Source organism: Prionailurus viverrinus, chromosome F1, assembly GCF_022837055.1.
Source record: "Prionailurus viverrinus isolate Anna chromosome F1, UM_Priviv_1.0, whole genome shotgun sequence".
In the NCBI taxonomy this organism is placed as follows: domain Eukaryota; kingdom Metazoa; phylum Chordata; class Mammalia; order Carnivora; family Felidae; genus Prionailurus; species Prionailurus viverrinus.
This window is the reverse complement of record NC_062577.1, coordinates 65,192,087-65,204,281: the sequence shown is the minus strand read 5'-3', so window position 1 is coordinate 65,204,281 and position 12,195 is coordinate 65,192,087. Positions and strand designations below refer to the sequence as shown.

General features: G+C 61.2%; 1 protein-coding gene across 1 annotated transcript; it reads left to right on the top strand.

The window, feature by feature from the left end:
- Positions 1 to 640: 640 nt before the first annotated feature.
- Positions 641 to 11,058, top strand: RHBG (Rh family B glycoprotein). The gene is made up of 10 exons (XM_047840670.1): positions 641 to 895; positions 6,218 to 6,404; positions 6,705 to 6,855; positions 6,991 to 7,138; positions 8,538 to 8,704; positions 8,962 to 9,099; positions 9,222 to 9,355; positions 9,677 to 9,798; positions 10,563 to 10,636; positions 10,828 to 11,058. Exons 1-10 carry the CDS (start codon positions 709 to 711, stop codon positions 10,894 to 10,896), a joined length of 1,377 nt encoding a protein of 458 aa, XP_047696626.1. The 5' UTR covers positions 641 to 708; the 3' UTR covers positions 10,897 to 11,058.
- Positions 11,059 to 12,195: the final 1,137 nt, after the last annotated feature.

Here is a 12,195-nt window from a genome sequence, read left to right as displayed (position 1 = left end):
TTGCATCTGGCTTGGGAAAAGATTGAGTAACCGCTCAACTCTCTCTCTCTGGTGTTTACCCTGGACGGCCAGGCCGGGGGCTTTAAAGAGCCTCTTATTTCTTGGGACACATTCTGTAAACTAACACTACGTTTGAGGGGGAGGGGGCCTCTCCCTTCCCCAACCCCGCCACCCCGGGTCCCTCGGTTGTGCCCCATCAGGGCAGAACACAGGGAGCCTTTCCAGGGCCATTTCCACGGACCTGTCCCAACTCGAAGACAGCCAGGGGCAGCCAGGTGAAGGGAGACAGGACAAGGGGGTCCGGACGCTCCCTCTCCGCCGGCTCTTGCCCCGCCTCAGGCCACGGGCCCACGCCCTCGGCGCGCCTGTTCCGCACCCGCGGGACCGGGTTGGGGCTCCCAGCTGCGCGGAGCTGGGGGGCAGGGGAGGGGGGGAAGGGGTCGCTGAGCCTCGGCGTGGGCGGGCCCTGGCGCCGGTGGGCGGGCCCTGGCGCCGGTGGGCGGGCCCTGGCGCCGGTGGGCGGGCCCTGGCGCCGGTGGGCGGGCCCTGGCGCCGGTGGGCGGGCCCTGGCGCCGGTGGGCGGGCCCTGGCGCCGGTGGAACGGGCGGGCCCTGGCGCCGGTGGAACCTGCCGGCCCTGCCCGGGAGCGTGTGTCCCGCGCGCCCGGAGCCGGAGCCGGACGGAGCCAGGGACTCGGAACCCTCGTCCATGGCCGGGTCTCCCCGCCGCGCCGCGGGCCGGCGACTGCAGCTGCCCCTGCTGTGCCTCCTCCTCCAGGGCGCCACCGCCATCCTCTTTGCGGTCTTTGTCCGCTACAACCCCGAAACCGACGCCGCCCTCTGGCACTCGGGCAACCGCAGTAGCTGGGACAATGAATTTTACTTTCGCTACCCAAGTGAGTGCGGGTGAGGGCGCGGGGAGCGAAGAGCCCAGGCTCCGCGGTGTCTTGGGTGTCCACGTTTACTCCTAGGAGAGCAACCCTCTGGCTTTGAGAGGAAGGTGCCCCAGATTTATAATAACACCCTGTCGCTGGTGTCCGCGGTCTCATCTCGTCTATCAGGCAGACAAAGATGGGGAAACTGAGACTCGAAGTGGCTGGTTCAGGTTCGAGCTGTCAGAATTGAGGGAGCTGGGACTCAAGCCCAGATCTGAGCTTTAATTGCTTCCTTTGTCTCACCCCCCCAGTTGGCCTCACTGGGCTTCGTAGGGCGATTGCCTTTCCCAGGGGCTCCACCCTGATCACGGCAAAGACAGTCCTCCTGGGCAGGGGAGGTAGGGAGGGCTGTGCAGGAGTGGTAGTGCAGGTATCAGCTATGAAGGCAGGCAAGGCGGGTGGGGCTCAGGCATTCCTGCCCCAGTCACTCAAAACTGGCCCTTCCAGAGTCCGAGAGAGGATCACACAACCACCCACCACAGCCCAGAGCAGCTGCCCCCAGCTCTGAGCAGGAAGCATGGCAGGGTCATTGGCCCACTTCATAGGGGAGGAAGCTGAGGCTCAGAACGCTTGTGACTTGCTCACGATCGCCCATCGGGTGAGTGGCAGAGAAGGAACTAAGACTCAGGCATCCCAAGCAACACAGCTCTCCTGTCTGCTGGTGAGGCCCAGGAAGGAGAGGGCCGAGCCCCTGCCGCCTGCTGGGGGACCTTAGGCTCTCCCTCTAAGGTTGGGGGCCTACCTTGCTACTCAGGCCCTGAGCAGCTGGGACCCAGGATACTACAGCTCCTCATTTCATCACCACGGCTTGGGTAGGGCTTATGTCAGCCTCAGTTTTTCCCATCTGGGCAATGGGGAGAAGGATGCTTCAGTTTGAAGGATGCACATTCCAACAAGACCTACAGTGTGAGAGTCTCCTATAAAATCCCAGGCTGTTATTACCCTGCTTTTCCTATACCGAGCTGGCAGCAGGCTGTCCCCAACCGACCGTCTCCCAGTCCCAACTCCAACACAGTGCCGAGGACACAGGGAGTGAGATGCAGGCTTGGGCCTAAGCAAGAAGTGCTAGCCCCCCAGCCCCCCAGCTGTCCTCGGCAGAGGGGCTCCAGCTCCTCCCTCTTGTGTTCCACCTCAGCCCTGTCTGCACAAGGTGAGCCCCGGGAGCTGGGACAGCAGGCCCCTGGGTCCTGCATTTGCCCAGAGAGCCAGGGAGTTGAGAGGGAATAGCCCAGAGGCTGAGGGAAGCAAGCTCTTGTCCACGGTGTGACCTGGCTGCCTGCCACGTCCTCCGTCCTTTGCTTCTTCCAAGGGCCCCACTCAAGCCTCCGCGCCCTGCTCGTCTCCCCGCAACGCCCCCACCTGTCGCCCCTCTGCTGCAGGGGGGGGGGGTGCTCTCCTTGGGCATTCAGCTCTCCCTGGGCTGTGGTAAGGGGAGGGGAGTGGGGATCCTACCTCTCCGCTGCCCTAGGTTTCTATCCCCGTGGACTTGGGACCCTGGTGTGGGGGAAGGTTGGGGTGGAGGGAAGCCTGAGGTCTCTGGAGTCTGGGGCTTTGATGAGCCGGGTCTTCCCCTGCCCTTGTGTCCAGGGAAGGGGTCAGGGTCAGAGGGAGGCGTAGCCACTGCCCTTTGGTTCGGGAGATGAAAGGGAGCGCAGCTGGTGCCCGGGACACGGCTGCTCCCGGGGTCGGTCTGTCGTCGCTGCAGGCAGAGCCCTCAGAGCCCCTCAGATGTGGAGAGAGAGAGAGAGAGAGAGAGAGCCAGAGAGGCCACGGGGCTGCCCAAGAGCACACAGCAAGTTAGCCAGGCCAGAGCCAGGTCTCTTGGCTGCCCAGCTGTGGCCTTTCCCCACATTACAAGCCTCCCGAGGCAAGTCATGAAAAGAAAGAAAGAGGAGAAAAGACAGGGTGACAGGGGACACAGAAGCAAACATGAGAAAGGGTTCTAAGAAAACAGTGTGGACAGGTCCTGGGTCACATACCTCTGAGACCTTACTTTTGGTGAGAGGGATTTAGGATAGCTGGAATCGGGATCTTCTTGGAAGAAGCGGGGAAGGCGGACGTGACAGGGACCAGAGTGGTCGGTGACCTCTTCTGGGAGAATGTGGCCCACCTCCCTCATAAGGCGGGGGTGGGTAGAGTGTGGTGGGGGAGGGGGAGGGGGGAGGGGCCTCCTCAGCTCACCACTCTCTGCTCCTTACGTTTTATAGCCCCACTTTACAGATGAGGAAACCGAGGCTCACAGAGGCGAAATGGCTTGTCAGCCGTCACACAATCCAGCCTTAACTGTCCCCTTGCCCCGTGTTATCTTGTTCGGGAGCTAGCCAGTGGGGTTGGGGAGGCAGTAGGCGTCGCTAGAGGGCTTCTGTCTTCTCTTCAACCGAGGCTGCATGGTCGGTGGCCACAGCCAATGGAGAGTCTGTGGAATGCTCCCCAGTGAAGGAGCTTTCTTAATGTTTAGCCTCCATTTGAAAGGTCAAGGGACTGAGTTGTGATGCCAAACAAACCCGGGGTGGGAGACGTAAATGTTACTGCCAGTTATGACCAGCTCTGGAGCAGTTCTGCATGTCCGGGACAGGGAGCCCTGCCACCCAGCCCCCTTTGCCACCCTGCTGCCCTTGGACAAAAAGACAGACGCGGCATCCCCTTTACTGTTGGCACAAGGAGGAAAGAAGCCAGGCAGAGAGGTCTCGAAGAACTTAGGCTGCGGGCTGAGTTAGAAGTGCTCCTCCTCCTTTTCTGTTGGGTGTTAGGATCTGAGGGAAGGGAGATCTGGGTGATTTGGGAGTGCACAGGGCTGGAGAAAGGGCACAGTGTCGGGACATTGAGCAAAGCCAGTGGACCTTTAGACCCTTACCCCCCTTTGGCAGCTGGGGCCGGCAGCGGAGGTGCCGGCCCGCAGTCCCAGTACCCACCCAAGCCTCTGCCAGGGGCTTGCAAACTCACTTCCTGTCAGCCAGTACCCAGCACAAAAAGGGCAAAAAACGTTTGGTCCTCTCAAAATTACTGATGGCATTCTAAAGTTCAATAATAAATTTTTGGCTTGCTAGGTGCTTCTTCAGATTAAAGAAAAAAGTCACCATGACCTTTTTCTTTATGATCTGCCCCTTTCTACAAGAGATTCGAGGTGTGTGTGTGCAACAAGAACATGAGTCTGAAAAAATAAAAGCAGGAGGGAGGGATAGAGATAATGGACACTGGGAGCGCCTCCCCAGTTGTTTCGGTTGCGACGCCGGTAGCTCTGAGCTTCCAGGCAGCCAAGAAGAAAAGGGAAACGCGGCCGGTTACATGTTCTCATCAGAGGCAAGGAAGGCTCACATGAGTGATTCTCCGATTCTTTGCCGTCTGCCCGCCAGGCTCCGTGAGGGCAGGCATGTGGCTGCTGTGGTGCCGGCACCCTCCCCAGAGCCTGGTGCCTGAGCTCTTAGTAAACCTCAGATGGGTTCCCTGGGAGAAGTGACATATGCTAGCATTAAGCTCCAAGAGAAATTTCTCACGTGGAGCTGTAAAAGGGGAGTGAATTTAGGGTCAGAGTTGACCCTGTTTCTCAATAACTTATTTGCCCTGCCCGATTTCCAACAGCACTCACGATACTCTTTCTCCAGCATTTCTGAATTAAAGCCAAAGACAGAGCATGGACTTACTCTATACATAGACCCGAGGCCGAGAGAACAGGGCCAGATGCGCTGGCTGAATTGTCACACTAGGTTATGTTTCAACCCTTTTTTGCAAGATTGGGGGAGGCGTGTGGATCAAACTGATACTGAAGCAGGTATTTGTATGTGTCTCACTCTCAATGTTACTGTGTATCGTTTGTATTAGCCTGGTCTTTTATGCATACACAATAGAAAGCAAACAGAAAGGCTCCGATCTCCCTGCCCAGAAACCTCACTGACACACAAAAGACTTCAACTAACGCAACTATAAAATTAACATATTCAAATTATAGAAAGAAACAAATGCAAAAGCAAAATCCCCCTTCCCAGAGCCGCCTTATCACACAACTCCAGGGGGCGTGGTTTGCAGCTCAGCTGTGCCCCCGCAGCCCTGCGCCCCTGCCTCCCTTCGGCTCCTTTCCCGGAGGCAATCTCTGTTAACAATTAAAGCTATTGAAGACAAAATTAGGGGCGTCTGGGTGGCTCAGTGGGTTGAATGGCCGACTCTTGATTTAGGCTCAGGTCATGATCCCAGGATCATGGGATCGAGCCCCACATTGGGCTTTGTGCTGGGCGTGGAGCCTGCTTAAGATTCTGTCTCTCGGGACTCCTGGGTGGCTCAGTCGGTTAAACTTCTGACTTCTGCTCAGGTCATGACCCCCCGGTTCGTGGGTTCGAGCCCCGCATCCGGCTCTGTGCTGACAGCTCAGAGCCTGGATCCTGCTTTCGATTCTGTGTCTCCCTCTCTCTTTGCCCCTCCCCTGCTCATGCTCTGTCTCTCTGTCTCTGTCCCTCTCTCTCAAAAATAAATAAATGTTAAAAAAAAAAGATTCTCTCTCCTTCCACCCCTCTCCTAGTTTGTGTGCTCACTCTCTCTCCCTTTCTAAAAATAAAGAAAAAGTTTTGATAAAAAAATTAAGGCTATTTCATAAATTATTTTTAAAAACCTTAAAATTCTCGGGGCACCTGGGCGGCTCAATTGGTTAAGCGTTTGACTTCCGCTCAGGTCATGATCTCGCGGTTCGTGAGTTCGGGCCCCACATCAGACTCTGTGCTGACAGCTTGGAGCCTGGAGTCTGCTTTGGATTCTCTCTCACTCTCTCTCTCTCTCTCTCTCTCTCTCTCTCTCCCTGCCCCTCTCCTGCTCATGCACTGTTTCTTTCTCTCTCAAAAATAAACATAACAAAAAAAACCCCAAACCCTTAAAATCCTCAAAACGGAGAGGTATAGATTCTGAAGTATGAGGGATGGGGGTTAGACATCAGGAAGGACTTCCCAGCAGAAAGGGAAACTTGAAAGGAGCCCGAAGAAGATGATTTTGAGCACGGAGGGGCAGGGACTGCAGCCGGAGGGAGCGCGGGCAGGACGTCCCGCCGGTAGGTTGTAGGAGACCCAAGGACAGGGCGGGAGACACGGGGACAGCGGGACCGGCGTGGGTCCCGCTGCCCCCAGCCAGCCAGCTCTGCCCGGGGGGGGGGGGGGGCCCAGGCTGGGAGGCCCCCCCACACCTGGGGAGTTTCCCAGGCCCGGCTCCAGCCCGGAGGCGGCGGCCCTGGCTGGCGAGAACCAGGGGCACCGGCCGGGCGGCTGCTTGGACGGCCGTGGCCGAGCGGCCCGGATGCCCCCGCAGGTTTCCAGGACGTGCACGTCATGGTGTGTGTGGGCTTCGGCTTCCTCATGGCCTTCCTGCAGCGGTACGGCTTCAGCAGCGTCGGCTTCACCTTCCTCCTGGCCGCCTTCGCCCTGCAGTGGTCCACACTCATCCAGGGCTTCCTTCACTCCTTGCACGGCGGCCACATCCACGTTGGCGTGCAGAGGTGGGCAGCGGCGGCCTCCCCGGCTCCCCCCTCCCCGCCCCATCGCCTGCCCCCGGGGGAGCCAGCCCTCCAGCCCCGGGCCTGCCTCCGCAGACTCGCGTCCAGCGCCCTGCCCGTCCGCACTGCCACCCCCAGGGCAGGGCTCGGGATCTGGTTCTCGCACCCCTCGCGGGCCGTGCGGTCCACGGCCCAGAACCTCCCCAGGCTGCGTCGAGACTCCTTCCCCCCCCACCCCCCACCCCGGCCGTGGGGCTGCCCTCCCCACCCCTCTCACCCTTGCGTCACACCCCCGGTCCCCAGCATGATCAACGCGGACTTCTGTGCCGCTGCCGTGCTCATCTCCTTCGGTGCCGTCCTGGGCAAGACGGGGCCGGCCCAGCTGCTGCTCATGGCCCTGCTGGAGGTGCTGCTATTTGGCGTCAACGAGCTCGTGCTCCTTAGTCTCCTGGGGGTGAGTCGGGTGGGGCAGGGGCGAGGGGTGGCGAGGGCCAGGGCCAGGCCCCGAGCAGGGAGAGCACGGGTCAGTGGGGGCGGGCGGGCGGGGGGTGCGGAGGGCCGGCCGCCCACCTCCGCGCCCCCTCCCCAGGTGAAGGATGCGGGAGGGTCCATGACCATCCACACCTTTGGGGCCTACTTCGGGCTGGTCCTGTCCCGGGTCCTCTACAGGCCCCAGCTGGAGAAGAGCAAGCATCGTCAGGGCTCCGTCTACCATTCGGACCTCTTTGCCATGATTGGTGAGGCCTGCCGGGGTGGGGGGGCCAGGGAGGACCCCGGGCAAGATGTCAGGCCGCCTACGGTCCTTGGGGTCCCTGCTGGGAAGTCCCTGCCGAGAGCCCGGGATCTGGGCTCGTCATTCCCAACAGTTTCTTTGACAGGTTCTTAGAACTCAGCCCTGGAGTACGCGGCTGCCCCAGACCCCTTCCCGGGGGCCTTTCTAAATCAAGTCTGACTGCACGGATCCCTGCTTAAAACTCTGGGGCCGCCCCCTTCCCCCCTCAGAAGCCAGGCCAGCCTGGCACAGCAAGGTCTTGCCCCCCCTGCAGGCTCTCCACCTGCTGCCCCCAAGACTCTGCCCTTCACATGCCTCCCAGGCGATTTCCCAGAGGCCCCTGCACGCCCAGGAGCAGGGGGGGAGGTAGCGGGTCACCCCTGGGCGCCGTAGGGTCTGACCTTCGAGCACCATCACCACCACCTGTTTCCTCCAAGCACCTACCTCTACCTTGGCCTCAGCTCCTCTCTCTGCCTTCGCAAATGAGGCAGGAAAGGAGATCGACACCTTCTTTTCGGTGGGTCCATGCCTCTTCCCACGCTAAAAAGAGAGGCTGGCTTTGTATTGTGTTTGTATTTGTTGCTCACCTCCGGGTTTGTTGTGAAATGAGGTGGATGCTTTGGCTAGAAGTCCAGGGGCTTCCCCAAGAAGGCGTGCTTCCCCAGGAGCCTGACAGACCAGCTCTCCTCTGTCCCCTCCTTCCAGGCAGGGAGCTCTGCCTCCTCCCGGGTCCCCCTGCTCTGCCCTCTGAGGACACACGTGTGAGCGTGCTGGGTTCCACAGCAGACTGCGGGGTTGCAGGGAGAAGTCACAACGCACCCTGAGACCGCTCAGGACGAGGGGCAGTCCCTCAAGCCTCCTTGCCTTGGTGGCCCGAGCCTACAGGGTCCCCAGCCTTCCCCTCACCTTGTCCCTCTGCCCCTCCCCACCCTCCAGGACTGGCCGGGAGCCCATCAGGTGCCCGGCAGGCGGAGGCCTCACCTGCACCTTGCAGGGCCCAGGTCTCCAGGAGGCGGTTGAGGTTTTAAAGCATATTGTTTCCCTGATACGAATACCGAGCTCAGTTCAGTGCCTGACGTGCAGGGCCCTTTGCCTGTTTTTCTTTCCTTTTCTGATGCTTAAAAATACCCCGATCTCAACCGTCTGTGGTTCTCAGTCGAGTGGCTCTGTGTCCGTGCCCTTTGGTAGCCGGCCCTTGGCTGTGCACCTAGTGGCTGCTCGGCCTGGGCTGCGTGCTCCTTCCGAGCCACCACGCACGGCCCGCGCTCTGGAGGTGCTCTGGCCCCCGCTTTGCGAGCGAGGACACCCAGGCTACCCAGGGGCTACTTGCTTCCTCTCACCCTGCCGGCCTGCCCGTCATTTAGGGACCATCTTCCTGTGGACCTTCTGGCCCAGCTTCAACTCTGCGCCCACCATGCTGGGGGATGGGCAGCACCGAACAACCCTGAACACGTACTACTCCCTGACCGCGAGCACCCTCAGCACCTTTGCCTTGTCAGCCCTCGTCGGGGAGCACGGCCGGCTGGACATGGTGCGGGAGAGGGCGCTGGGGGGGCAGAGGGACGGGCGGGGGGAGGACCCTGCGAGGCCCGGTCTGCAGGGGAACAGGACAGGGCGCAGGCACGGGGCAACAGCAAGAGGCAACCACACAACAGCAGGAGAGTTTGCGATCAGACGGCAGAGGGACTTCCAGAAGCCGTAGATGCCACCGCGGTGGACGGGGTGGGGTTGGATGGGGGCGTCGGCCTGGACCGGCCCCCGATGCCCCGCTCCCCTGTGCTTCCCCAGGTTCACGTCCAGAACGCAGCGCTGGCCGGAGGGGTCGTAGTGGGGACATCAGGTGAAATGATGCTGACGCCCTTTGGGGCCCTGGCAGCCGGCTTCCTGGCTGGGACAGTCTCCACGCTGGGGTACAAGTTCTTCACGGTATAGATGCCTCTCGGGCCCCGGGCAGAACAGGGGGTCCCCCAGCACCTGTTGCCCCCGTGACTCCAGCAGCCTGGCGGGGAGGGGTGCACAGGACTCATTATTGGTGTCCTGTCCTCCAGCCCGTCCTTGAGGCGAAATTCAAACTCCAAGACACGTGTGGCGTCCACAACCTCCACGGGATGCCTGGGGTCCTGGGAGCCCTCCTGGGGGTCCTTGTGGCCGGGTTGGCCACCCACGAAGCTTATGGAGATGGGTGAGTCCTCCCCAACCCTGACCCTCACCCAGGTCATTACCCCCCCTGGGGTGACCTCCCTCACTCTCTTCCTCCTCCTGTGGACCAGCGCAAAAAGCTGTGTCTATTTTCATGCATTCATTTGTGAATAACGACAGAAGGATGTAATGACCCTTAGGCTCAATTCTTGCACCGTCGGGGGTCAGAGGAGAGAACAAGCAAAAGTGATCCTAAACTGAGTCTTGAAAAGTGTGTGGGTGTCCCAGGCTCCCGCGAGGCCCTTTTGGCCGCTGCGTGACACACTGAGGAGCCCTGTCTCCCCCCGACCTCCTCTCCCTGCAGCCTAGGCAGTGTGTTTCCGCTCGTAGCCGAGGGCCAGCGCTCCGCCACGGCTCAGGCCATGTACCAACTCTTCGGGCTGCTTGTCACACTGACGTTTGCCTCTGTGGGCGGGGGCCTTGGAGGTGAGTGACCTTGGCTGGGGGTGGGGGGTGTGGTTGCAGAGTTCAAGGGTAACCTTCCCCAGAAGTGGGTACTTGCTCCCTCCTGGGGCTAAGAGAAGATGGGGAGTGGGCTAGGGGCAGAGTGGGGTCCCTCTCCCGTTTTCTGGCTTCCCTGTACTGCTTACTCTGGCCACCAGAGGGCAGCCCAACCTCAGGCTGAGGCCCTGAAGGGGAAGCTGAGCAGTCTTTCCCCCGCAGGGGCAGGGGCAGGGGCAGGGAGGGGCCAGAACACCAAACCTCCACAGAGACCGACTGCCCGCCGATGCCCATCAGACAGTCCCCCCTGATGTCTGACTTTACTCCTTCTGATTCAGTATCATCTTGAGATTTTCATTCTCGAACTGGTTCGATTCCGTGCCCTCGTTTATTTACTTACTTGCTCAATAAACTCGTGCAGCACCCCTCCCGGACAGGGGGCCCCAGGAAGCTCAGGAGCCGTGTTCGGGACAGAATCACGATCCGGTCCATTGCCAACCGTGAGGTGCCCAGGACTTCTCTGAGGCTCGCTGCCTTCACTGTACCGTGAGGGTCGCACCCAGCAGAGCTGCTGTGGTGACGAGCACCCGTGGGGGCCTGGCTACAGTAGGGGCTCCCCAAATACAGCTGCGGTTCGTCCGGGGCAGGCGTGTCAGGCCGCTCAGCCCCTCGGTGCCCTCGGGCCTGGGGTGGCCACCTCCCCCACAGGAGTGCCAGGAGCCCCACCCACCCTCCCCTCCCACCACCAGGGCTCCTGCTGAGGCTGCCCTTCCTGGACCCCCCTCCAGACTCCCAGTGCTACGAGGACCGGATTTACTGGGAGGTGAGCGTGTCCCCAGCCCCTTGGACCGATGGCCATCTCATCCTCCAAAGCTCCCACCCTGCCGCACCTCCTGTGATCCCACCTGCCTCTTTCCTTCTTGGCTGGCTCTTCTCTGCTGGGGGACACCCTCCCCCCAGCTCTGGTCCCCAGCCCCCTGGAGCTTCCCCTTCACCTGCCCCCCCACCTTCCAGGTGCCTGGGGAACGTGAGGACGAAGCCCAGGGATCTCTGAGGGCAGAGGAGACAGACACCCGGGCCTAACTTGCTTCCAGCCCGTGAGAGGACACTCTCCTTTTAGAAGATGGTGACCGCAGGGAAGGTCTTTTCTGGGTCCATCCCTCCTGCTGCAGGAACGAAGATGGCACTGGGGACAGGGCCGCGGAAGGTGGGGGTGTGGGGGAGCCTGCTGCACCCGGCGGGGGAGGCCCCTCAGCACCCCCAGCCCCACCCCGTGGCCCGTGAGCGAGGTGCCCAACCCACGGCCAGCCCACCGCCCAAGGCCACACGGTCACAGAGAGGTGTGCGCCAGCCCGGCTGACCCGGTGATAAACACCACTGGCACCAAGGATTCAGACGCCTTGTTTTTGTGCGCTGGGAATGTGGGGAGCTCGTCTCTCGCTCTCGCTCTAACGCACCATGTTGGAAGCTCGGGTGGGGAGGACCTCAGTGCCAGCAAGCTCCTGTCCCCCTGGGCCCACGGAGCCCCCTCTAGCATGCCAGCTTCCACGAGATGGGTGCCCAGCCTGGGCTTGCCTGCCGCCAGGGACAGGCAGCTCTTCTCTCCCACAAAATCAGGCTGGAGAGGTCTTCCTGCTGAATGGCCGCCACTCCCATCCTGACTTGGGCGGTCTCTGAACGAAGGCGAACAGGGAGTTCTTTGCCACCGAGTCTTCAGAAGCTGGAAGCAGCCAGCACCCAGGAACCCCTTCTTCCCCCACTCCCACCCCCCCCCCCCACAGTCTCAGGAGAGGGGCTGCAGAGAACAGGGAAAGCAGGCCGCGCCTCTGCCGTCTGAGGTCTTCTGGCCACCAGAGGGCGCTCCAGACCCAGCACAGGCCTCTGTGGCCTCCCAGCCTCCACCCTGCACCCTCCACCCTCCACAGATCCGGCGTCCTTCCTGCAGCCTGACGGCCTTCCTGCCTTCCTGCCTTCCTGCCTGCTTCTGCTCTGTTCCTCACCATTCTGGGAGACACTGCTTCCCGGTTCTTAGTCCCCACTGTATGTCAGGCTGGTTCTGGGGCTTCCGATCTCACGCATCAGAGACACCACCCCTGCAGCAGACCGGAGGGCCTCTCCCCTCCCGGAAGAGCTGGGACCCCGTGGCCCTGTCCTGCCCTCCCTCCAGGCTTCTGGTGGGAGCCGGGCCTGTCTGTCCACGGACCTCTCCCTCAAGACCAAGCCCGTTGGGACCTAGGGAGCCAGCCACTGGGGAGAGGTTCCTGGGGCCTGACCCTGGAACAGGCTTCATCCTCACTGTGGTTGGAGGCCCTGAGTTTGGCTGGGGAAGGAGGCCAAGCACGGAGCTGAGGGGAAGGGGAGGAACGAAGAGGGCCACTGAGG